Source organism: Megalops cyprinoides, chromosome 6 (assembly GCF_013368585.1).
Source record: "Megalops cyprinoides isolate fMegCyp1 chromosome 6, fMegCyp1.pri, whole genome shotgun sequence".
NCBI classification, from domain to species: domain Eukaryota; kingdom Metazoa; phylum Chordata; class Actinopteri; order Elopiformes; family Megalopidae; genus Megalops; species Megalops cyprinoides.
The window spans coordinates 36,289,677-36,317,117 of NC_050588.1; the positions used below are offsets into that span (position 1 = coordinate 36,289,677).

General features: G+C 42.0%; 1 protein-coding gene across 1 annotated transcript in view; it reads right to left on the minus strand.

Annotated features, from left to right (window-relative positions):
* Positions 1-271: 271 nt before the first annotated feature.
* Positions 272-27,441, minus strand: part of LOC118779724 (V-set and transmembrane domain-containing protein 2-like protein) — a 43,109-nt gene continuing 15,939 nt past the window's right edge. Inside the window, exons 2-4 of the mRNA XM_036531934.1 lie at positions 7,702-7,871; positions 5,291-5,335; positions 272-1,008 (exon numbers count right to left, since the gene is read on the minus strand). Coding sequence (XP_036387827.1) covers positions 685-1,008; positions 5,291-5,335; positions 7,702-7,871 — 539 coding nt within the window. The 3' untranslated portion in view covers positions 272-684. The remainder of the gene's footprint in view (positions 1,009-5,290; positions 5,336-7,701; positions 7,872-27,441) is intronic.

Consider the following 27,441-nt stretch of genomic DNA (forward strand, 5'->3'; position numbering starts at 1 on the left):
CTTAGGGCGAGACCAACATTCTAGAAGGTATTTTAAAAAGGTACAATATTTTTACATTGATCTCTTACAAAACACATCAAAGCAAAGTGTAACAGAAAAAGAACCTTTAAACATACCTTTCACAAAGCGTTAATAAATGTTTTTTCCATAAGAAAGCGTAAAACATTAAAATACCGTAGCTTTTTATGACATACTATTTTTCTTTTTCTTTTTTTTTTTAAGTCAAGGACCAATGAAAAATGTGGCACTTGAAAGCACTTTTTTACTCGGCAGACATTGAACAGCCTCTTTTTTTTCCCCAACGCACTGTACAAAATATTGTCCCGGTAGGCCTCACCCTGGCTTCAGAGTCATAAAAACATGGACAAAGCAGAAAACAAGTGACCTGCTCAGCAGCAATGAGGAATACACTGTGAATCAGAAATCATCATGCCGATGCCCTCTGCCTCTCAGAAGCAAAATGATTATTTTAAAAAAAAAGCAACTAAAAGAAACCAAACAAAAAAACAAAAAAAAGCAACCCAGTGTATCCTGCCTCTCCATGTATATATGATAAACATTCATAGAAAGATAACATGCACTCCTTTTTTTTATCCTTTATCTTACACAACGCACAGAGAGGGGGGTGTCTCCCTGGGGCCTTGGGGCTGGGGTGGGCGGAGCTACAGCACAGAGGGGGCGGGGTTACAGCACAGAGCTGTCAGTACAGTCATTGGCGCTGTCTGCGGAACGCTTCTTCAGTTCCCTGCCCGCTTTGTGATGGCTGTGTGCCGGCGAGTGCTTGGGGTGCTCCGGCTGGAGGCCTCCCGGAGGCTGGGCGCTGGTCCCTGATTGGCGGAGGGCTGCGTCCCGCTCCGGCTCCACCTGCAGGTAGGCGCGGACCCGGTGGTGCCGGGCCTTGCTGTCGCTGAAGTCGATGACCCGGCACTCGTAGGTGCCCTCGTCCGACGGCTTGACGCTGGACAGCCGCAGCTTGTGGGAGATGTTGCTTCCAGCCACCTTCACCACCTTCAGACACACGGAGATAATGTTTAATCTGCACTGTGTCCATTTCTATTGGACAACCTTGTGCTAGAAGGAACGGTTTCAACAAAAAACAAGGTGCAGATAACAAAGCTGAGCTAAGCTACGCTTATATCTGGATGGGTCTTCAGTATGAAATGCTGTTTGATTTCATACCAGTAGATGGCTTACTGTGAGATGATATGGTGTGACTTCCAGTCTTTTTGCTGAGTACCTTCTTAGCACATTGGCCCACACCATTGAGAAGGAATACTGGCTTAGACAGAAAACAAGGACCACCCTTGAGGAGACTCATAGGACTAGGCTACTTTCTTGACGCTCTACTTTGCTGTGCATACCATAGCATGTGTTCTTTTATCTCTGTCTTTTTGTTGTTTCAGTAACCTGCAGCTGCCCGTGGAGTCAGTCCACCTGCACTGCGCTGAAACCCTCGGACTGTGACATACCACCACTTACGCACCCGCCTCCTGCTCTCAGAGCTGTTACAGCAGCCATGGTGCGCCCGCGTCGTCAATAAAACTGTCTGCCGCAGAAACAGATAGAGTGCAGATACAGGCAGACAGGCAGCGAAGGCTGCAGCCCCTCGCAGGCCTCATCTCTCCTGCCTCACAGCACTGAAAAGTAAAGGCCCTGCAATTTGAAGCGTGCTGAAGCTTAGCAACAGCCGCCATTACCGCTACTTCTGAGTAGAGCAGTGTGGCAGCGTAGAACAGCACTAAGGAGCAGGGCTTGTAACCGAAAGGTTGCTGGTTCGATTCCCTGCTGGGGCACTGCCGCTGTTCCCTTGGTCAAGGTACTTAACCCATAATTGCCTCAGCAAATATCCAGTTGTATAAATGGACCGCATGTAAAAACCGTAACCTATGTAATTTACTCTGGATAAGAGCGTCTGCTAAATGACAATAATGTAATGTAATGAGCAAGAAAAAAACCCTCCCACACGTACCTGTAAAACCCTTTCATCTATCTAAATGTCAATAATTTTACCTTTATTCTAATAATACTCTTTAAAAAAAAAGCCTTTTGTGGCTGCTTTTGAACTGAAGCCAGACAAAGTGCCACTGTAGGTGCACCGATGCGTGGTCATTAGCTGACGCCTGCGGCCTGACGGTCCTCCTCTGAAACAGCACACACACGGTAATCGCATGGGGGGGGGCTTCATAGCAGTGATGTGCCAGCATCTAAATGCCGTGCTCTTAATCACTCTCCACCTTCGCAGGTGTAGTAATGCAGTTGTCTCGGCAGCTGAGTCTCCTGTTGTTTTGTAACTCCGGTTTACTTGATGACTGTGCCGGGCACTCAGCCAAATGCAGCCCATGAATGAATAATCATACTGAATTCATTAATCCTGCGCTCCTATATACATATAAAAAAACACCATTAGAGGCTGATTTTGGTCATAAGCTGAAATGCTATGAAGAACACTATGGGGTCAGCACGGGGTCTTTTTCAAACTTGCCAGTATAAGATCAATTATTCATCTTTCTTGTATAACTTTCTTAGCATAATTTCATATCCAGCCTATTTTGAAGCTTGCAATTTTTATACATTTAAACAACTGCATGTTTTCTGAAGTAATTCCAGTTAATTACCTTACTCAAGGGTAATTCAGGGCATGTGTGCACCGCTCAGAATCTGAAGATGCAACCCCGTCCCTGTGTTAAGAAGCAGAGATTCCCAACCAAAGCAAAGCTGTCCATCCATGGCTAAATAAGATGGATGATGCGAGGAGTAGCTTTTTTTCTGCACTGCTCTCATGTTGTATCAAAAATCCCTTCAACCGTGGCAGCAGGACATTCTATTTGTATTGTGTTGTTCCACTTTCAGGGTATTGTCGGAAGCATCATGTTATAAAACCGCTCACAGAGATAGCCACATAGTGCTCCCGCCTCTGTGCAGCTCACCAGCTGAGTGGGACACAAGAGACCTAAGCTGTTTATAACACTGGGATATATGCACAGGCCGAGCCTGAGACAGTTCCAACTGTTGCTAGGTTACACGTCTGAATAGAAAACAGATACAGGCAGTCCGTGTTTTACAACAATCTGCGTTCACAACGTTTATGAAACAAACAAATGAAAAATGCACACATTCTACGACACAAAATCCACACCTTCTCAGTTGTCCACATCTTCTCTGATGCTGTAAACTATGGTTCCTTGCCTTTTCGTTGCTTTTCCTTAGCTATATACCTGACCTTGGATCAGATCAAGCGCCATCAGAGGTCAACTGCCTCTCACGTTGCCTGCATATGCCAGCTGTTAATATGCTACGATACATCTGGTGCTTTTGAATTTGAGTTTTTTATGTATTTATTTTTTAATTAATTAATTAATTTTTTGCTAGTGTGTGCTCTTTACAGTTCTCCTCATGGAAATGAGCTTTAAAAATAAAGAAATGTAGAAACTCCATTTTGCTCTTGCTCACAATTTTGCTGCACGTAAGACAGACATTTTGTCTTCATTGAATAATCCCACAGTCTGGCACATATGAAATGCTCCCCAGCACCAGACACAACACACCAGCGTAAACTAGCACCTGCCTGAGGGAAATTCATGAGGGATGTGTTGACCTCCTTAGTTCTGAAAAAAAGTCCACATGAGTTAAAGAGTACTGTTTAAAAGCAGTCAGCTGAGATCAAAGGACTACCTGCAGCCAGCCTGCTGGTCACAGAAACAGAAAATATCACATTAGCTATTACTAGCACAATTGCCAAATATTGTACTACATTAGGGTGCAGAATGAACTGATATCATAATTGATAAAACATACTATGTTACATCAAACCTGGAGTAATTCCTTTGTAATAATGAATTTCCTGGTTAAATGCATTAGATTTCACTAGCATGGCACTCCATTAAGAACAATGATTCTGAAACTGCTGTTATTACACACAAACACTTTATGTTAGAATAACTCAGATAAGCTGAGCCCCTCAACCAGCTGATACTACAGTTCATGGCATTAACTGCAGCCATCTAGGAGCAAAGAGTCAAACACACACACACGCATGCACACACACACACACACACACACACACGCACACACACACACACAAACACACACACACACATACACACACACACACACACATACACACACATATGCACAAAATGCCAAAATGAGTGCGACCACGCTTTAAAAATGTACCATACTGAATTGTATTTTGTATACGACAAATGTGGTGACATTTTATACAAGACAAATGCACATACATTTTCCAAAATAATAACAGTACATGCCAGCTATTCCCTCGTAGAATCTCACGATGTTTCCGCCTGGGAGAGAGAAACAGATGTGCTGCAGAAGCAGCTAGATATCCCGCAGTCTGTCACAGTCCGAGGTACAGAGTGACATTGCAACGGTTCACCAAATAAAGGACATTACAAAGGAAATTAGCACGTGTCGAACGTGATTGCCCGAATTCATCGCTAACCTCTTTGATAGGCGCACTTTAATTCCAGGTTGTGCGCTAGTGTATATTATTAACCACGAAACTGCAGAGAATCTGAGACGTATATACAGACAGTGACCTTTGGGTTTGTCAGAGCCTGCTGCGCGGTGAACAGACACGGTATGAATCGCGCCGTACGACGGTGGCCATTGCCGAGCACCTGGCAGGCCGACAGCACTTGCGGGAGGTGTAGGGGAGAATGGTGTTCTCTGAGGCTCAGTCAGCTGTTCGCTTATGCATTTCATTAAAGGAAGGGCACCGCTGTCACGGCGGAACAAGCCTTGATCTCACAACCTGGGAGAGGGAGCTTTCTGGATTCACCTTACATTCAAACACGCAAAAAAAAAACAAAAAAAAAAACACCATGCTGTGCAACCCTACAGCACATGTCACCTTAGCTGTGTCACTGAGATCCAGACCTACCCACAAACATGACCTCATCTGGTCTTCCTTTGGCTCCCAGCTTAGTGATCCTCTATGTAAAACCACATACAGCTTTTGTATATATAGTCCATAATATATAGTATATGCTGAAGTGTGAAATCTCATTATTGTAAAATTGTAAAATCTCCACATTATTACATAAAAAATAAAAACAAAACCTCAAAGCGTCAACAAACTTCATTCACATACTGTAGAACACATTGTAAAAATAGATATATTGTAAAATGTGGTCTATAAAAATACAGAAAATTTTATTCATAAAGTGGTAATATATTTAGCAAGTAGAAGATGATGTAGAAGAACGATTCTTTTCTAGAGCTACAATATCATGACTATTCTCATTACAGGCAACCACTGAAGCAAACTCACACTTATTTTGGTGGCATCCTTTGAGACTTCTTCCTGGGGTACCACCTACATGGAGAGAGAGAACAAAGCCAAAGTCAGAGCAAGGACAGGTCAAAGCAAAGCACATGTGAGGAAACAAGCTGTTCAGAAATATGAAGCTGTGTTAGTCACCAGCGGTGAACTCTTAGGACTCTATTTGATACGTGTTTGTTACAATCATATAAAAACTGTTTTAGCCTTTGACACTTTTAACAGAGAGCTCCAATTCTCTCAGAATGTAATATCGTTCTGCGGTGTTTTTTTCATGATCCATTATGGCCGAATGATTGGCTGTGAGTGCAAGGTGAACCGCAGAGGTCACCCGAATGAAATCATTAGATGTAAAATGACAGCAATTATTTTAAATGAGCGCGTTTTTATGAGCAGATTGATGCTGGCCCAGATCTGTTCAGGTCAAAATGTACTGGTTACATTTAAAGCTAGTTTAAGAGAACAGACGGGGGCCATCAGGAGGAGACAGGTCTTGTGGATTTTGGTATGAATTATGTTGGGTGGTGACTGAGCTGGAGTTGCTTTAACACTGCCCCCCCCCCACACACACACTCCTCCCTCCCCCACCGTCCAATTAGAGTGACTAACAAAACTGCAGGGGGTAGGTGAGAAAACTTCCTTCAGAGAAACTCTTCTTGCGAGGTTCTGCTTCTAATATGCTTCCCAGAGCTAAGAATAGGTTTCCTTTCCTTTGTCACAATGACTGAGTGGAAAGCGACCCTTTGTTGCAACAGAAATGTAGTTTAAAGCAATCTGCTTCACTAGGCTCCAGGTTCCTCACTGCTGTATTTTAAGAGTAAAGAAAAAGACTTCTTGATTCCCAGCGGCTGACGTTAAAACTATGACTGTTTATACCAATGCATATTCAGATAATAAGGCACTGTTTTTTAGCAGTAATCTGTGTATAGTGGCCCCACGGTGGTTGAATAAGTGGGCGGCAGTGTAGCATAGTGGTTATGGAGCAGGATTCATAACTGAAAGGTTGCTGGTTTGATTCCTCCTGCTACTGTACCCTTGGCAGTCTGCTTTCAATACCTGAGATACAGATCACTAACATTAAGGTCTTTAAGAGAATATATTTATAGTGTGATTGTTTAATTGTAATACCTAATTCAATACAAATGATCAAAATCAAAACATACATGCATTTTTTTAAATACTTTTCTGAGAGCCTTTGAATAGTAGCTATCGCTGAGGCACTTAGCAATGTTATAACTTACATCATGACATTTTCATAGAAGTACACCAGTCTTTTATATTATAAATTGCCAGCATCCACAACAAGACATACACCACCTACCACTATTCAAGAGCCAGGGAAAGTTCTGCATACATGCAGCATTTAATGAATCATATGTTGTAAATTACGTCATCCTAACATGCACATAGGACAGCAGTGTAACATAGTGGTTAAGGAGAAGGACCCGTAGCCAAAAGCCTGGAGGCACTGTGGCTGTACCCTTGGGTAAGGTACTTAACCCCCAATTGCCTCAGTATGTATCCAGCTGTATAACTGGAAAACATCTGAAAAGAACTGTAACCTATCTAAGGGTAATGTAATGAATGACCTTCCGACAGGAGTCAGGACAGCAGAATCACTGGCCATCTTCTGACACAGACTTAAGACCCACTTCTTCTGACTGCATCTTGGTTCCACCTCAATCCCCAACCTTTAGCACCTGCTACCTGCTAATACAAGTACTACTTGTATTACGTGCCTCTTATCCACTTGTATTATTGGCATGAGTTATGGGCATTGTGATTGTTATATATGGTAGTGTTTGTACTTAATGACCTCCCATTGTTTTCTTGGCTGTCTATTTTCAGATTAGCAAAACTTAACTTGTGGTGATGCTTGAATTTTGTTATGTATGCACTTTCTGGACTGGGACTATTGTTAACCTGGTCTGTCACAGTTACTCATATAACTTGGATGGATACACTTATGTTCTCTTGTGCTGGAAGAAGCTCTATATAAAAATGTGACGGCTAAATGCATGTAATTACATTACATTATTGTCATTCTCATTTGTAATGTAATGTAATCTACTTAAAGTATGTATTCTATATAAATATTCTACCTATTAAATATAAGTAAAGTCCATCCTGTTCCTCTTTTAGCAATTTTTGCTAGAGGGGCAAATGCATTTTCCAGCACCAATTATTCTGAATGCTCTAAGAAGGGGAACAGAGAGTGAAACCGGACTGAGGAGTCTGACACTCTAACGGCAGCACAGTCTAAGACACACACACACACACACACACACACACCTGCAGAGCATACCCGTAAGCTGTCTATCAGGTCACTTCTTAGGTCTGACAGTCGCTCCATCTTGCCCCAGTCAATGTGTCACCTCCCTCATCCCCCCTCCCTCTCTCACCTGATTGGTCACCCAGGCCTGCTTGTCTGTCCACTCTTTGTGGTTCCTGATGTACCACCACTGGATCTCCAGGGAGTACGAGGGGGAGCCGGCCCCGCGGAAAGAGCAGGCCATCTCCACGTCCCGGCCACTCTGCGTCGTGATGTCATGGGGGACCTCTGTGAAGAGTGCTGTGAGAATAAGCAAAGGAGCGTTTAATACAGAGGGACTGTTCGTGCTTCTGCGGTGGATTCAAACACACAGGGCCGCGGTGCGCCACATTATTTTTACTTTCTCACTTTCAACCTTTTACATTACATTTACATTATTGGCATTTAGCAGACGCTCTTATCCAGAGTGACTTACATAGGTTACAGTTTTTTACATCTTACCCATTATACAGCTGTATATTTACTGAGACAATTCTGGGTTAAGTACCTTGGCCAAGGGGAACAACAGCAGTGCCCCAGTGGGGCATCGAACCAACCTTTTGGTTCCAAGTCCTGCTCGTTACCACTATGCTATACTGCCGCCCTTTTTTTCCTGTATTCCAAACTCACTACATTATAAAAAGATAATATAACCTATCGTGTACCTAAGTATATCGTGTCGATGCTTTTTTCAGTACCATTATGAATCCACTATGCGATACAAGGATATATACCTCAAACACATTGTGTATGATTTCATTTTATAAAGCAGTGAAGAGGGGAGATAAGAGGTAGCTTTCTGTTAAATTATACAAAACCTGCATGCAGTGATGAGTCATTTGCATCTCTTTTGAGCTCACAAAGCTACTGCTCATAGGAAACAGCCATTGTCAGCTGATTTTTGCATCAGCCGCCATACCATCCTGTAGCCTTCTTCTGCCAAATGACTAACGAGTGACGGCTCCAGCCTTAATAAGCACTTGGATTCGAGAGCCCGTGGGGAAAAGCAGGATGTTCCAAGAACTGGGGCTGGTCAGCCAGCATTCACCCTTTTAGGTGGAATATGATCACTGCTTTTTAGAGTCTTGTTTATTTCTTTTTTTCTGGTGGAAGGATCTACTTGAAAGTTAAAGGAAAAAAGTAAAGGAAAAATATTTAAGGAAAAAAAACAGTGTTCCATAGTGGTAAGGAACAGGGCTTGTAACCTGGTTCGATTCCCTGCTGGGGCACTGCTGCTGTACCCTTGGGCAAGGTACTTAAACCACAATTGCCTCAGTACATAACCAGCTGTATAAATGGATAACATGTAAAACTATAACCTATGTAATTCGCTCTGGATAAGAACATCTGCTAAATGCCCATAATATAAAGTAAGATCACTGTTCATGAAAATGCCTTGTATAGTGTAAAGGTATGTCAAACTCAGAACCATACATGCACGGCAGTTGGTTTAACCAAACCACTTTTTCAGTGTATAGTAAAATACCCTGTGTCTTGTTAAAATAAATGTGTCACTAATAACTTACTGTATAACAGCTGCTGAACCGTCTCCATTCTGACATATGTATTTCTTATGTGTTTCTGAGCCCCTGGACATCTGCTATCCTATGCACCATTAAACACAGGCAAAAACACCTATTTTCAAAAAATGTTGGTGCACATCTTACTGCACATTTGTTTATTCAGTTAGAAGACACTTTTATCCACTGAGATGTAAAACTGCTCAAATATCATCCAATTTTAACTACCATTTTACATTCAACTCTCCATTATATAATTTCTGAGGTCAGGCCCTTCACACACAACTAAGAGAACTCTGGCTTGCCAGGAAGACTCAAAAGGAAAACACCTGTTTCCTAGCCTGGAGAAATAAACACCTGTGAAGGCCGACCCTTTGATTCTTCACCAGTATCTTGCTTTTGGCAAGACCTTTGATCCTTCACCTTCACAGTGACATACAGCATGAACATCCTCTGCTCAACAGAATTGCAGTACATTTCATCAAGTATTTCTCATTTTTAATTTCTTCTTCAACGTTGGGTTGAGATGACCGATCAAATACTTGACCATTAAACACCTGATGAAACTCGAAACCCAATGTCAGGAACACACTGCAGCCAACACATAACTAGCCGCTGATTGTCCACAAAAAAAAACGTCTGACAGTGCTAACATTAAAACAGTGTGCTAGTGATACTTAAAGAAAATAAAATAAAAAAAAACATGCACCATAAACTTGCATGAGGTATTTTCACGCCGCATGCCAGGAACAAGCCTCGTGTTGCAGACTCGCTGAAAAGAGTAGCTGTTGTGCTGGCTCAGCTCCACGAGAAACACAGGCTGTAATCCCACACGGGCCTAAAGTAGCCTCTGCAGATGAAGACATCAGTTTCTCTGATCCCTGCTCATGCAGCCATTAACTGTATCCAAATCCTCTTAACTGCTCCCTTAAACAGATTTTAATTTGCAGCTAATCCCCATTATGAACATGCAAGCACAGAGGGGCCGGGCTAAATAAAAACTTCAAAAGGCGGTTCAAACGGTGGATGTATATTTCAGAAGAACCAATCTCCGCCTAACAAACATGCACAAAAAACAAAAAATAAAGCTTTAGTTTGTTTTGGATTTTAATCAATCATATCAAGGCAAAGCACTGGACACGAGCGATGACACTATAACATTCCTCAACAGAATTACAGAACGTTCATGGAGATGTTCTATTTTCACGTTTCTTTTTTGTCCGGCATATATCTCAGTTGTTCTGTGTAAAGGCATGGCCGGGTTTCACCTGAGATCTTCACAGCAAGGGTGTGCACTTCTGTCAGGAACTATATGATACACAGACAGGTTGTCCCAGACAACCCCCTACAGTGACATATGCTGGAATGAGAAAGACAAGCTGTGCCTATTCCACTGATAGAAAAGAAGTGTAAACGCTGGATGAGAGAGTGTCCTTTCCTGTTCCAGTTCCTGTTCAGAACTGTATTTCACACATGTGATTAACAGCGTACGTCAGATGAAATCCCAACAAAGACAAATGACTGTCAATCAGCTCCATTCTGTGGATGCAAAAGACATAATGGGTAATAGGATTAAGAAACAGTGTTCCAATGTGATACTGCAGAAGTACAAAGGCAACAGTTCTTATTAAATGGTCGCTGTGCCTGAGGCTATGAGTGGAACAAGTGGATCAATTAGAACTGGGATGATCAGACGGTGGTCTGATGCACATAACGAGCAATTTCAACCTTTTAATTAACAGTGTTTTCCTGCAATAATGATATGGCTTTCACCATTACTGTCACCTTTGACTTTTTATGACCTTGGAAAAACCTTCTCTTCTTTTTGCAGATCATAACAGTAGCTGGTCATTAAGCATTATGACCACTTTTGTCTAGGTGAAGTATAAAGTCATTTCAAACGTATGTTAATCTCTTTCAGTTTGACAAAGCAATTCTTCACCACTCACATGGTGCAATGAAATAAACAATAAACAATCACTGAAAATCATTAAGAATAGGGAGAAATTTTAACTGAAATGTTTTCAAAACTTGCATTAACATGCATGTATTGTGTAAATGCAAATGTAAATAGCAAGTTATTAATAGCAACTGCAGATAAAATGTTTTTTGAGTGTGTGAGTGTGTGTATGTCTCACACACTCACACACACACACACACACATATATATATATATATATATACATACATACATACAGATAACATATACTATGAACATACTCATTGACATTAGCTACATTGCAATTCCAATGTCATTTAATTTGCTGTATGTGAACATTTACATAAAAAAAACAGATTGCCTGCTGCTAGCCAATCTACAGTACTTTAATACGCACAAAATAACTCCTCTGGATCTTATGGCTTTTTTATATTATAGAAAAGAGTAAAAAAAAGGGGGGGGGGGGGGGGGGAGACAACTGCAATGCCAGTCACATGTGCACCACTCAATGTTACGGTAATGTTACGGCAATGTTACAGTAATTCTTACTGTCACCTGTGACAGCGAAGTTTTGCTGTAACACATCAAATCATCATGACTCAAGTAACACTATGAAGACCGAGCTCTGCTCTTGGGATAGGACCGAAAGGAGAGGGAAGGTGTAATTGATATTCCGTCTCCAATCTCGTAGCGCTGGTAACACCCTCAGCACGGAGCGTGCGTGTGCTCAGAGCCCCCGGGAGTCGTGCCCCGGCCCCTCCGCTATCCTCCCCCATGCAGGAGCTTCATCCGAGAGAGGAGATGGGATTAGAGCGCACAGACGCGGTGCCCGGAAAATCTGCCGCCTGCATTAGCCACATTTCAGTGCGCCCTCCTCCCCGAACGCACCGAGACTCTGCAGCGCTCACGGCTGCAGATTCAGACCAGGCTGCGCAGGGATGGAGGACAAATGGCTTCGAGTCGTTCACTTTGTTGATAACAGTTCTTCACACCTCTATGGGCGGATGTCTGAAACGGAAGGGCTGGAAGCATGGAATGGAAATGTCCCCATCTCCGAAAGTGTCTTTCTACTTTCCTTTTTGCAAAACAGCAGCTGACATTTACATGAAATTATTGGCATTTAGCAGATGCTCTTATCCAGAGCATCTCACATAGGTTACAATTTTTACATGTTATCCATTTACACAGCTGGTTATTTACTGAAGCAATTCTAGGTAAAGTACCTCGCTCAAGGGTACAGCAGCAGTGCCCCAATGGGGAATTGAACCAGCAACCTATTGGTTATGCCTCCTGCTCATTACCACTATGCTACACTGCCACCTGTGAGCTTCAGGGTCATCTTTTGGAATACCATGGTGATGGGAGTCTGTGAATGTGTTATTATAAATGAAACACCTGTGTCCTGTAATGCTATTCTCCTGCTCATAGCTTCATTGTATCTCCCTGTACCGGCTTAAGCCAGGATTCCACTAACGTCTGCATAAATGGCTGATAGATTGCATCACTGTATGCTAATGTGTTTTTCTGAACTGTGTACGCTTTCTGTTTTAGAATTTTTTTCTATTACCTGATCTCTTTAAAGGTGAAACACCACATTTGCATTCTGTACTTGACCTCGTCAAGGTGGCACACCACATTGCATAGGTATGTGTGATTTAATCAATGTTTCCTGCAGATAATCAAACATCCGTGCTTTGCCAGTGCCACACAAGCATATACACTGTTTATCTGTCCTTATATATATCCTCACTTCAGACTCATTTCCAGCTTGCTGTGGACCACTGTATGGAATAAGCTTTCTTTTATGGTCGGACTGCTGAGTCTCCTGGTCATCTCTTTGGAAAAGCTAACAAATGTGGATCTTTTCTTTATTGATGAGCAGTCCTTATAATACTGTCAGACATATGTACACAACAATGCATTTTATTACTGCACTTCTTACAATGTTTTATGGTTGGTCAGAGGACTTTGCTCATTGTTCTTTATGCATTATATCACATTCACAATGCAAAATAAAAGTATTATGTGCCAAGAATACACGCATGCTTCATAAAAGCATTCAGTACTATGGTAAATGGATTCACATTCTGTTGATATAGGTGTCCCCTACCTCTGTCCCTGTCTCTGGAAGGTATTAACAGATGGGTGAATTCAATCTAAAAACTGTCATTTCTTCTATGAAACAGCTTTTATCAGGCCTGTGCTTCTGAATGCCAAACACTGTCAGCTTATTATAAGTGCCAAACGCAGTATTTAATCCTTCTTCCTGTGCAGAGGAACATCGGATGGCTACTGCAGCATATGCCACGTAAAGACTTTATTCCGGTTTCAGCTCAAACTTCTTCTTTTGTCACTCGATGGTCCCCCATCCTGAGTTTAATTAGTATTGAAATTCTGTGCAGTGACTGTATCCGTGCAAGCTGAATATAAAATGAATCCTGGCCAAAAACCGAAGTCATATATTGTTGCGAATTGACTGGGAGCCATTGTATTTTTCATTTTCCGAGACCTCATTTCCACCCTTTGCATTGATTTTGCATTACACGGTGTCAACTAGCGATGATTCATAATTCACACATGAAGATACTTTGGTGTGATTCAAACCAAATTGCGGAATAAATCATTTATTTCAACTACTGAGCTGCGGTTCTGTATAGCTCAGGTTCTGTGGCATACTTTTAACATGGTGGCCTACTTCTCCAACTCTCAAACCATGCAGGCCTGTCGAGCAACTTATGCCTCTTAGTACACAGCTTTTTCCCAAGCAATGTTTGCAATATGATTATTTTTGGAAAAAAAAAAACAAAAAAAAACAGATGAGACTGCAAAATTAGTAGTAAACTTCATTTGGTTTTTAAGAGAAAGAGCAGAATGTATGTGTCCCTTTCTTTATCCCTTCTACAACTAATGATTTAGGAAAGCTTCAGGGTCTGCATTAATATCCTAACAATCATAACAAAAACAATTGCTGGGTGTGTAATTGTTAGAACAGTATCTACACAGCATAATTGGGGATCTCTGAGGAACTCATCAGATGAGGCTCACAAAAGCCTGGGGCCATCATTATCTTTCTGACAATTAAAAAAATGAGATTTTATATGCACCATGCAAATCACTCGGGTTAAATCGGGAGACTCCATTTTAAATGAAGGCACACAATGACCCTTCCTCTCCAGAAGCACCAAGGCACCAATATTGTATAGTGTATAAGTATGTAGCACAGATGAAATATTTACAGCTGCAGTTACCAGGCCTATGGCGTTTGGTGTTAAATAAAAGTAGGTTAAGTAAATAAAGCCATATTCACAATATCAGGCAGGTTCTGCAGTAAGCCCCATTCATACTGCCGCAAAGTCAGCTTTTTGCCAGCTCCACTCCACTGTTGGAGTTACCTCTGTTTCCATTCAGCTGTAAGTTTGCTAGCACCAGGTCTGCTTTAGTGTATCACGTCTAAGATTGTTTATCGGCAGCTTCTGGCAGCCCACCATTGTGCAATCTGAATGGTGATGGTGACTTCCATGACTGTGCTGTATACACAACTGCCTTGCACAATGTGTCACGAATACTGATGGATAAATAGTGGACTTTGCCAATCACAGGTCTCAATAGAGCATTCAATAATTACCTGTTTGTTTTGGTAACAGCATATTTAGCTTAGCATCACAGCTTCACAGAGCCTCTTGCTCCTTCATCATACCACAGGGGATGCCTTCATTTCTTGAAATCATCAAACCAGCATTTGCTGTGGTAGTAATTTAAATATTTAAACAACATGCACAAAATATTAATGCAAACTGGCCTTTTCATGCTGGCATTATCAAAAGGTAATATCAATAAGGAAACATCAACATTTTGTGTTTGACCTTTTTTGGGTAAAAACCGTATCTCAGAGTGTAATTTGTCTTTTTTTGTTCATCTTGTAGCTAAAGTGGCTAATTAATCTGTTTTCTTCCATCCATTTACATTGTTCAAACCCACCTCTGAAGAGCGCAGTGGGAAAACACTCATATCTGTCAGGGGAGCTGACAGAACCTGGCTTTGAACCAGATAAAAACAACAGAGTACATTCACAAAGGTCTAAAGAACACTGTAATGTAAAAAATATCAAAAAGGTTTGAAATGTAAAACTTATTTTCTGCATACAGATATGCAGGGGAGAGAAATGAGAAGGGTCTGCACATGGTTCCACATCAAATTTGTCAGTGTGTGGGCAGCATGGGAGGCTCTGGTGTAAATGGTGACACAGGGGCAAGGACAGTCTACAACCAGCGCATCAGCGGCATGTTTGATGTTGTTTGATGTGAAAGGGGCTATACTTTAGCGAGAGAGGCAGACAATCATCTCGTTAAAAAAAAAAAAAAAAAAAACGATTTTCTGAGCGAATCTTTGGAACGCAGGTAGGAGACGCTGCCGGACTGAGGCTTCTGGAATCCCTTTGAAATGCAAAGCGGGGAAAATGAAACAGCGGCCGAGGTAAGCTCAGAAAAAGCTTTGTGCTGCATTTTCTCCTTAATTCAAATAATCCCCTTGCGCAGACCTCGGACGAGACAGGACTCAGATCTTTAGAGGGGAAAGAAAGGGAGAGGGAAGGTATAATTGATATTCCGTCTCCGCTCTCGTAGCGCTGGTAACACCCTCAGCACGGAGCGTGCGTGTGCTCAGAGCCCCCGGGAGTCGTGCCCCGGCCTCTCTGCTATCCTCCCCCATGCAGGAGCTTCATCCGAGAGAGGAGATGGGATTAGAGCGCACAGACGCGGTGCCCGGAAAATCTGCCGCCTGCATTAGCCACATTTCAGTGCGCCCTCCTCCCCGAACGCACCGAGACTCTGCAGTGCTCACGGCTGCAGATTCAGACCAGGCTGCGCAGGGATGGAGGACAAATGGCTCTAAGTCACTGACACCAGTGAACGGTGACAGGAATATGAGCATCGTCTTATCAGCTGGACTCTGTTAGTTACGCTGTTTCTCAGCGTGACTCGTTCCCCCTCACAGCTTCCCTGCAGTTGTCCAAGGGTGGAAAGAATCCATAACCTAGCGTGACTTTCCCGTCTTATTTTTTAGGTTGTTTGTTTCTCCGGTTGCTTTTTTTTTTTTTTTTTCAATCCGGCTGTAGTTGTTTTATCATCATCAACATCATCATCATCATCATCATTATAGCGAGAGGCAATGCTCTGAGCAGCGATGCAGCAGTGTGATGCACAGTATAGATGTTGTGAATATAACGTCATGCTTGGCAGGGCGGTTCACTTAAACCACCTCTCCGCTCCTGGAGCCGCTGTGTGCGCTTGTTCATGCCAGCGGAGGGAGGGGGTTTTATCCCGGAACAGCGACAGAATACTCAGGTGAGCAAGGAGTTAGCAGCAGTGTGCAGTAGTGGTACGGAGCAGGGCTCGTAACCACAAGGTTGCAGGTTCGATTCCCCGCTGAGGCACTGCTGCTGCACCCTTGGGCGAGGTACTTTACCCAGAATTGCCTCAGTTAGTATCCAGCCCTATAAATGGATAAAACTGTAACCTATGTAAGTCCCTCTGGATAAGAACATCTTCTGAATGGCAATAATATAATGTAATAATGAATTATGCACATCCCATCAACATTCACGCAGTTACCTAAGAAACAAAAGCTGAGTGCAGTTGGGGCAGGCTGGCTGAGACCCACTCAGTGCCATCTTTTACATTATTAACATTTAGCAGACGCTCTTATCCAGAGCGATTTACATTACAGGTTACACTTTTTCACAGTGTTATCCATTTTTTTTTTTACAGCTAGATATTTACTGAGGCAATTGCAGGTTAAGTACCTTGCCCAAGGGTACAACAGCAGTGTCTCAGCAGGGAATTGAACTGGCAACCTTTTGGTCACGAGTCCTGCTCCTTAACCACTATGCTACACTGCCATCTTCCCTCACCATCTCTCCCATCCATCCACAGCTTGTCCAACTGATGTCACTGTCCTAATATGCCATCCAACTCATGTGCTTGATTACAAGCAATAATGGCCACGGGGTGCATTGTTTTAAAAGCTGACTATTAAACAAAGTGAAGTGAAGCAAGAATTGATGGTCTGAGGGTTTAAAATTAAGATTCCAGAGGTGGGAAACAGGTAGTACAGCTATGACGAAATTCACAAGCTATGAGTACAGCTATGATTCGAACAGAACGCCACGCCCTGATAAGTCTCCTCAGAATGTCTTTACCACTCCTCACCCTACCTCTCCTACTCTCTCTCTCTTTCTGTCTTCTTCCCCTCTCTGCGCCTATCTCAGCGTCTTTCTCCCTCTCATCTAGCTCCCTTTGAGTATTGCTGTCTCTCCCCCTCTCTTTGTGTTTTTGCCTCTCTCTTCCTGTCTTTGTATTATTTGTTATATACTCATACTTTCTCTCTGCTCTCCCCCTCTCCTTCTCTCTGTGTCTCTATTTTTCTTTCCCTCTCTCAGTGCCTCTATTCCTCACACCCTCTCTCTGTGCCTCTGCCCCCCCCCCCCCCCCCATCCCCCACAGGGACTAACTGCAGGATCTGCAGTCTCTCTCTCTCTCTCTCAGACAGCAGCAGCTCTCCTGGCTCCTCAGTTACACGCTGGTGATTTCCCAGGCTCCCCCCACTGGGCTCTGGCAGATGTTCAAAGCCAAGGGAAACTAAACCTTGCCCATGGTTTGGTTGGGGGGAAGGGGGGGGGGGGGGTTTGCAAGGCGCAAGCTGTGTGATATTCAGTGAAAAGAAGCACTACCTCCTGACTACTCTACTCCACCCCCCCCCCCCCCCAGCACCACCATGCGCCTGTCCACTCTGCTGCCCTGGAAACCTTGATTAAATGAACAGACAGGAATTTCAACAACGAGCTTAGAATGTACAAAAGAGTGCATTCCTATGTAAAGGAAAAGGGGGTCAAAATTCACCAAAAAAAAAACATTTTAAAGCATTTACCTGACCTTGACCCCATGCCAAAACACATTCCAGCTTTGTGGCTTGCTAATTATTGTTTAGGATTTTGTTTAGTTTGCATGATCATTACAGTAGACAGTGATTTGCAATCTATAGGGTGTCAGTGTAGCATAGTGGTTCGGAGTGGGGCTCATAACCGAAAGATTGCTGGTTCAACTCCCTGCTGGGTACCCTTGGGCAAGGTGCTTAGCCCAGAATTATCTCAGCAAATATACAGCTGTATTACGAGACAACATGTAAAAATTGTGACCTATGTATACTGCTCTGGATAAGAGTGTCTGCTAAATGACAAGAATGTAATGTAATCTACGTTATTAATCTGTTTACCGTGGTAAGGCATCAGTTCTCAATGGCTGTGATGGCTTTTGTTCTTAAGATCACATTTTACTCATTCAGTAGAAGTCAGTACTTGAATAGGATGTCACTTCACCTGGTGCCTCGGGTGTCAATTAGTTGCAGACTGCAAGGTAATCCTACAGTAAAACCCGCATCTCTCTGGCCCTACAGGACTGGCACTGTCTGCGCCTGAATGCAACGCTTGCTTATTCCATTCTACTCAAATGTCTAATCACCCTAATTTTTTTTTTAACTTTGCTCATCAAAAAGCAGGGACACTCACTAATCCCAGGAGATCATCATCGTTGCCCACTTCAATCTGTGGAGAGCCTTTGATGCTGAGAGGAGCAGTGATGAGCAGTGGGCACTCCATTCAGTGTGCAGTGCAAAACGTCTGATGTGTTTCACACACAGGCTTCAAACAGACCTAATTACAGTGAATGCCTTTCTTACATTGTATAGCTACACAATATATTTGTGGTCTTAATAGTTCATTACACATAAAGATTAGAGTCTACAGAGAAAAATACTACTATTAAAATCATTATAAATTATATAATTATAATAAATATATTCACTTTGGGGTACATAGAGACTGATGAGCCTCCTTTAAACGACTGGTTTGTTCTCTGGAAAAAAAAAAGCCAATAAGGTTTTTTGTGCATGTGCTGATCATAACGCCTAGGATTTATTTTCTCATAGAAAAACTGGAATGCCTGTCTCATGCATTCAGTTCGAAGTGTCCTCTCAGCCGCGCATCTATTCTAATACCCTCAAGTGAAGGAGAAGGATAGACATATTGCATGAGCTAATGCTTTCATATTTCATCATCATCTAGGGAGCCAAGGAGACGAACTGTGATTGCTGTACTGCAAAAAGAGCAAGCCGCATCCACAACACAGGCACAGTGGAGTTGACAGTCACATTTTGTCAAAGGATGAATGACAATTTGACAGTAACACCAGATGTCACTTGAGTGGAGCTTTGCTACTGCCAAGCAAAGTGTTCTGGATTCATTAGCTACAGCAGAAGTACAAAGCAGTGGGCCTGTTTTGCAGGCAGAGTATGGACTCACATCCTTGAAAATGTGTGTTCATACCCCCCCGTGACATTACAATGCCTCACAGCGCTAGCTATAATGTAACTAAAATGTACAGTAACACTCTCCCTTTTTAGGACTGCAAACTCTGCTAAATGTTTAAGAACACAAGAGACAAATGATCAAACATGTTTTGTGTCTTGGGTGGCAATGGGAACAGGCCCTGGCAGGAGATTTATGTATCTTTTTACCCTTACAGCTTTATATTTGTGAGCTATCTGCTGATAACCCTATCAGCGAGCGTGTTCTCATAAATGCCAGAATTATGCATTAGAGGACATGCTTTCACAGTAACTTTGCCAGGTAGCCCCTTTCAGATGACACAGAGGCTTAAATCTTGCTTTTGTCATGCGCATGTTCAAGATGAGGGCTGGAAATGACAGAAAGATGAAGTGAGGACAGAGAGAGAGAGAGAGAGACAGAGAGAGAGAGAGAGAGGGAGGGAGAGAGAGGGAGAGAGAGAGAGAGAAAGAGGGAGAGAGAGAGAGGGAGGGAGAGAGGGAGAGAGAGAGAGAGAAAGAGGGAGAGAGAGAGAGAGGGAGGGAGAGAGAGGGAGAGAGAGAGAGAGAAAGAGGGAGAGAGAGAGAGAGAGAGAGGGAGGGAGAGAGAGGGAGAGAGAGAGAGAGAGAGTGAGAGTGAGAGAGAGGGAGGGAGAGTGGGAGAGAGAGAGAGAGAGAGAGAAAGAGGGAGAGAGAGGGGGGGGAGAGAGAGAGGTGGCATGAGGTGACAAGATGAAAACTCAAATATAGTGAGTGGGGGGCTGTGGAGAGGAAAACAATATAGAAAAGTGTGGATGAAAAGGAAAGCAAAATGACACAGTTTTGGAAGTGTATGGACAGACGTCACGCAGATGACATTTCCAAACACCTCCAAACACGCCGCAAAGGCCCCGGGCCCTTTTTATTACAGCATGACTCCTTTGTGCGAAAAGCGAGGCATAATGCATTCAGCACAGATGCAGCCCTTGAATCCTGAGTTTATGACAAAAACCAGGGGTATTTCAATTCAAAAAGCAACCACCCACAGCCAGGACACAAAAGTTTCACCAGTACAATGGGCCAGTCAAAACCGGCTTCAACGTTTCTGGACAAGTAAACGCAGTTAACCTCAGAGCTACCCTGTTTGGTCTCCAGACGTCAGATCACACATTTTACATTTACAATTATTCATTTGGCAGATGCTTTTATCCAAAGCGACTTACAAGTGTGGCAGAGTACAATACAAGCAAAAAGCCTTATGAGGAGTCAACAATATTAGAAGTGCTGCATGACCAAGTTTCAACAGTTGGGCAGACAAGACGCAAGCTAGCTAGTAGAGATACGAGTGCATGAAAGCACAGATTTGATTCTTTTTAAGGAAAACAAAGACTAAGATATAAGACATTGCTTTAGGTGGCAGTATTTCAGGAAGATTTTGTCTTCAGATGTTTCTTGAAGATGATGAGAGGCTCGGAAGATTTCAGAGGAACAACCATTCTACATTTCATCCCTTCTGAACCGGAGAAGAGTGCCTGCTCAAAGTTCAGTAAGTGCCTGTTATAAATTGAGAGGCACGGAAGACTCATTTGGAAGGCATATTTAACACAAAAGCTGTCTCCAGATAGCATGAATTAATGCTTCTTTTGTAACTTCTTTTATTCACTGCACAGCTGTTAATTAGACACTATTTCAAATTTGGTATTGCTGCAAGTATGCTTTGTTAAATGGCAAATTCAGAATGGCAATATGCTTCCCATAACTGCTCTGTGACATGGCGAATAATAAGGTGTCTGTCTGAGTAAGTTAACTTTGAGAGGTGAAAATTCTCATTTAGAAAATAAAACACAAATTCTACAAAATCAACAGGGTACCCTGAGACTGAGTGAAGAGCTGAGGAAAAAAAGGCAACAAAAATCAAGCTGAACGATTTATTTTGTTTTTCCCAGGTTACAATCCATCATGCCATCCCTATCGCAGTAAAAAGGCTTCCTCAAGTAACACTGTGAAGACATTCCGCTTCCATATTCGCATATAAATTTACAGTCTGTACATATACAGTAGGCTCTCACTTCAATCCAACTCTCTGACACTCAAAGGAACAAAGTATTAATACACATTACATTGCATCACATGCATTCTGTAGACGCTCTTATCCAGAATGACTTCCATCACAATGGAACATAATATTGGCAAGGCTACAATCATAAAAGGCTAAAACATGTCAAACTGACAAACTGTGCACACTACAAGGTTGGTGAAGGAGCTAATAAAGGTTCAATCCATGAGTCAAACTCTAGACTGTTCTTGCCTCATCATTTCTGTGTCATTCAGAGACCACAGTAATTAACTGGGAGGGCCAGACTGTTAAATGACAGTGTAATTCTACCAGGGAATCACACATAATATTATAGCCTACTCGGATGAGTAAAGCAGACTAAAGCAAAAAAAAAACTCCCTGAATATTCAGTGTCTTTCACCTCCGCTGCACTATCTGCTGTGAAGGAGAAGCCTTCGCTCATCAAAAGAAGGACTAAAGAGATTGTGTTGTGGCGGTGTAGCATAGTGGTAAGGAGCAGGGCTCATAACAAAGGTTGCTGGTTTGATTCCCCCCTCTGGGGTGCTGCTGCTGTACCCTTGGTCAAGGTACTTAAACCAGAATTGCCTCAGTAAATATCCAGCTGTATAAATGGATAACATGTAAAAATTATAACCTATGCAAGTTGCTCTGTATAAGAGTGTCTGCTAAATGACAATAATGTAATGTAATGTGTAACACTACCTCAGAGAGTACACATATGTGCTCTGTTACCAGGACATAGATATAGATAGTATAAATAGATAACGTAAAAAATGTAACCAGCGTACATTACTCTGCACTAGAGCACCTGCTAAATGGCAATAACGTAATGCAATGTTGCCCATCCAACCAAAAAGCAGACGTCTTTCCCTCACACCTGTATCTGCCCCTTGCAAGGCTGACATTTCTCCATCTGTCCTTGTGAATTTTTTTTTTAAATTATTATTTTGTAAATTCCTCCTGCTGTTTTGTTTATGAATGCCGCCTCAGTCAGCACCACCACGTGCACACGCAGACGTGCTGACAGAGCACAGTATGCAGTCAAAAGGGAGAGCTGGGAGGTAAACACGGGGAGGCATTTCGGTGTTACCGCTAAATAAGGCGTAGCACGTAACAGTAGCTACAGCCTCCTGAGGTGGAATTTTTTTTTTTTTCTTTTCATGGCCCATGTAGAGCAGAGGCACTGTGTGTTGTCAGTGAGATCACTCTGCAGGAATAAATGAGGTGAACTCATGGTACAGCAACACGGCAGGCTTGTCAGTCTGTCAGCAGAAGTATCTCCTTATCCGGGCGTTGGGATTGGGGCTTTGAATTTCACGGCCTTCTTCTGCGGCTTAACATTTTCCAAAAAAAAAAAAAAATCTCAGGAGCTCATTTAAGAAACTTTCACACAGACACTGCTCTGACAGTGGCACAGCAACAGTCTGAAGCACAGCTGACAGTGTCATTACTCCACTACAACACAGCCATTCCAAATACAGTCAACATAATGCCTTGTGTTACTTATTATTAAACACCTGGAGCTCACTTTTCCTCAATATTTTGCAGCTGTATAATGACAACAGCAAGTAACGACAGCTTGCGAACTGGCCATCGGATTGTATATGTTTTCCTCATTGACAGCAACTCCCTTGTGTGTGAGAGCAAGAAATTTAGATGTGCAACACTCCCTTTTAGAGTTCTATACAGACAGTTTCCTAGTCATGCAATGGGATAAATCAATATTGTCATGCATAGCAAGTTGCTAGCCTGCTGGAGAACAGACAGCAGCTCATAGTAGGCGGTCTTTATGGTCACTGACCATAAAGGCAGAATTCTCTTATCCATGACAAGAGCCACATTATCATCAGAACAGTTGTTAAAAGGCATGACAGATGATATCCGCTGTACAAGCGAAGACTCGCATTCTGTACATAGCCTAAGGCTATCGTTACATAATCACTCCAAAACAAATAATAATAAAAAAATCATTAAACAATTATAAAAGAAATGCATTCCTGAGATGTAATTAATGCTGCAGGTATTAATTAAAATTCCTAGCAGATAATATGAAAATGAGATGAGAAAAAAAAAATAAAAATAAATAAATAAAATTTTATGACTGATATTGAAAATTCTATTCAGACATGAGACAATGACATAGTGAATCAGTGGATTCAGGTTGGTCTATGAAAGTTCTTGGAGAATTAAGTTCTGACACAAAATAATAAAGTAAAGTAGAATGAGCAACATTCAAGGCTATTATTTCCATGCAGTCCGACCTCAGACAATAAAAAAATCTGACTGCTACATTGTCCTGGATTCACAGTAAAGTGAGGCTTAAGGTTTCACACACTCATTCTTCAGGGTGTGCAGAAATCACTGACAACATCAAACATTACAGAAAGTCTGGCCAGCAGCCAATTACTCCAGCAGGCCATAAAACAAACAAATATATTTTTTAACACTCCAGTACACCTCCTTTGATGGTTTAAACAACCTTGTAAAAATTCCCAGCCCATAGCCTGAACTCTGTTATAACTGGCATAGTTCTAGCCTGAGAGAAAAAAAAATCCTCTCTCCTCCAGACTTGCAATCTCTCTCTGTAAATCAATAGAATCATAAAAGAGGTGCAATCATCTCCCACAAATAACAATGAGGCTAACCATCTCCCTTTGTTGGTTTCAGCAAACGCTGTGTACTTTTGCTCTAGCAAGGAGACAGGACTTCAAAAGGGAGAGATATTGGTTTCGGTCCCAGAGGGACTGGATACACTGTGAAAGCTTCTATATGAAGCCATCCATCAGTTTCCTTTTGCTGCCCAGAGCACAATAACAGCAACCAAACATTAATTCACAACCAACTTCCCAGTGCATCTTTTGATTTTAGGGCCTGCTTGTGACCAGTGGAATGCACAATGCATAACTTAATATTTGATGAGGGTTTTGGATCCTGTAATCCAGTGACTGTGATTGAACAGTGTTATGCTTACACTCACTGGTCTGGGGGTGTTGTTAGCCTGGTCTGACAACTGTTGCTCATTCAACTTGAATGGATACACTTCTGTTCTTTTGTGCTGGACGTTGCTCTGGATAAGAACAACTGCCAAATGAATGTAATGTAAAGATATTTAAACATCTAATTCATAATTGTTGTGGCTGGTTCGCCTGACTCTCAGATGTTAGGCTTTCAGTGTTGATTTGCTTCTTTATTTCTGTCCCAGCTGTTACATAATTCATGGATTTAACTGTTTATTAAAGTGTTATGGCATGAGACCTGTATCCTGGAAATTGGTCTCTGCAAAAGAGGGTGCACGTATTTTATTTCAGACAGACAAGACACTACACCACTATTTCCTGCTCTCAAGGGATGGCTACCCATAACTTGGCAGTGAGCACTCTGCCTTGAGGTCACTTAATCTATGTTATATCCCTGGCTTGCAATCTATCCTGAATTCACTAGCTAGCTAACTTGTCAATGAATAGCATGACTACCGGAATGGCTAAAGGGCATTCTTAGGCAATACACATATGATGTTTTGTGTACAGTAATAAAACTTGTTAATTTTGGTCTCCCCCTTACTTCAAGTTGCTAAGTGATAAGCTAGCTACCCCTACGTTCACGCAACTGCGACTCTGTTTTATGAAAGTGGCAGGCGCTCAATGCACAATGATATTAAAAGAAATGTACGAAAATTCCATTTATCCTGGTAATTCATGGAATAATGTCACAGCTGGAACACAGATCGACCAATACGAACAATGGGTTGGAACTAACCCCTCTATAAAACATTGTTTTGCAAGTGTTACTTTTTCCATGGTAGCGGTAAACTGTACTTAAGAACTCGGAAGACATCCTTGGAGCTGCTAGTGCTGGTGTTGATCAAGTGAGATCCCTTATGAAAGCAGCCCAAACAGTGCACAGTGTCATCCGATACCGCTGAAGTGTGAGGTTTGAGGCTGGATGCTTAGAATGAAGAGCAGAAATAGTCAAAAGCAAGCATATACGCTCGCACACTAAAAACGGGAAGTAAAAAAAAAAAAACTCAGCCACAGAAAAATGCCTTCCCTCTGTGCAGACACAAACCTATAAACACAAATGGAATAATAAACTCAAAATGAGATGGTGAGAAAAAAGTGACAAAAGCGTGCTTGCAATGTAATCTTCTTTCAAAGGGGCTTTTGTGTCAGAAAACATTGCTGCAAGTTGCATAATTTACATTTCTGCCTTGAATCCAGGACTTTAGCTGCTTGACTCAGACTGATACTCTCTATATAAACTATATGCAGGCTGAAAGGGAACTGAAGCACCAGGGCAGCTGTTGAGAGCTTGAGAGTGCTGATATTCAATATTCTTCTGGTACACGTAGGATGGGTGTGATTGGATGTTCCCATTTCCAAAACACAATTCTATATAGTTAGGAGGAGGAGGAGAATTGGTTTGACTATTGTTTTAAATTAAATTTGGTCTTTTTTCCACTTTGAGAATAAGGTTTATCTTCGCTATAATCATGAAGGGGGCAGAGGTGTTTTACAGAATTCTCTGGAAGTTTCATTTTGCAGTCAAACAGATCCAGACATTTACATACTGTAGCATGCAAACAAATGTCACAAATTCTGTTTTAAAACTGTCTCAAATATTAGAAATACTTCATTAAGTAATTAATAATCTTCAGTAATTTTAAGAAGCTGTTTATCACATAAGCCACCACATTCAAGACTACGTGTGCATAGCAGTTTTGACTAGCTAACTTTGTAATGGCACCATGCTGACTCTCATAAACACGACTGAAAAACAATTTCCTACTGTAAGACCTAGCAAACTAAAACAGCCAGCTGATTTTGATTATATCTGTCAGCTTTTTTTTATCCTAATCAACAACTTCTGTGCACAGGACCTGGTGGGTGTTGAGATTTCCGTTTTAATCATCAGGTGTAATCTTCAACATTTCACCACTTTGCCTTTGTGTTAAAGCACCAGCGAAATGTGCTTCCTCTGTTAAATGCATTTTTAGCTGTAGCGCTTCACAGAAAAAGAGTGTGAAAAGAAAGCCACTGTCAGAAAGGTGTTACAAAAACACAGATGAGTGCATGAAATGCATGGCACCTTTACAGAAGTTTGTGTAAACTGTGACATGAATAAGTTACTTTTGTACTTTCGGTAAAAACATATTACTTTGCTTTTTTCTTTTATTATTCTTCTTTTATTCTTCACAGTAAAACAGAGTGCAGGCCACAGGCAGTGCCAGATAAGATAAAGAGCAAGAGGGCAGCCCTGCATACAGCACCCCAGAGAGGAGCAGCTCACAGTGTCTTTTCTGTTGACTGACCTCTTATGTGCTAGTCTCAGTGGTGCACGGTCATACAGCATCATCAGGTCAGAATGGAACTTTCAAAAGGAACAAGATCTTTCTCAAGGTTCTACTGATGTCACAACATATTTCAGTTGACGAAGATCGGCACATCAACAAAAACAGACTAATTAAGCCAACTCCAGGGAGCTCACGTGTATGATAACTGTAATTATAAACTGTAGTTTTAGGAATGGTGAATACAATTTAAAGTCACCGTTGAGTCAGCTGTTCTATAGACAGCATGAAGTTGTCTGGCAAACTGAATGACTCCACCCTTGTTAATCTGTTTAGCTGTGTATCCTTGTTAACAGTGCTATGCAATGGTATGTTAAAAGTGAAGGAGTAGTTACTGATGGTTCTGATGTCATCATCACTAAGACACAAAGTAAGCTAACATGAGAGGCAACACTTGCCAATCCATGAGCACAGTGTTACACTCTTATCTCAACAATTATGGATATAATTGTGATGATGAATAATAACATGCTAATAACAACATGATAGATAATAACATATATGGTATCAACGCCTTCGGTTCTTTGTCTATTGCTAGGTTACAGGGACATTTGAGTACTCTGACTGGCCAGAGGCAGCTCGACTTCAGGCGG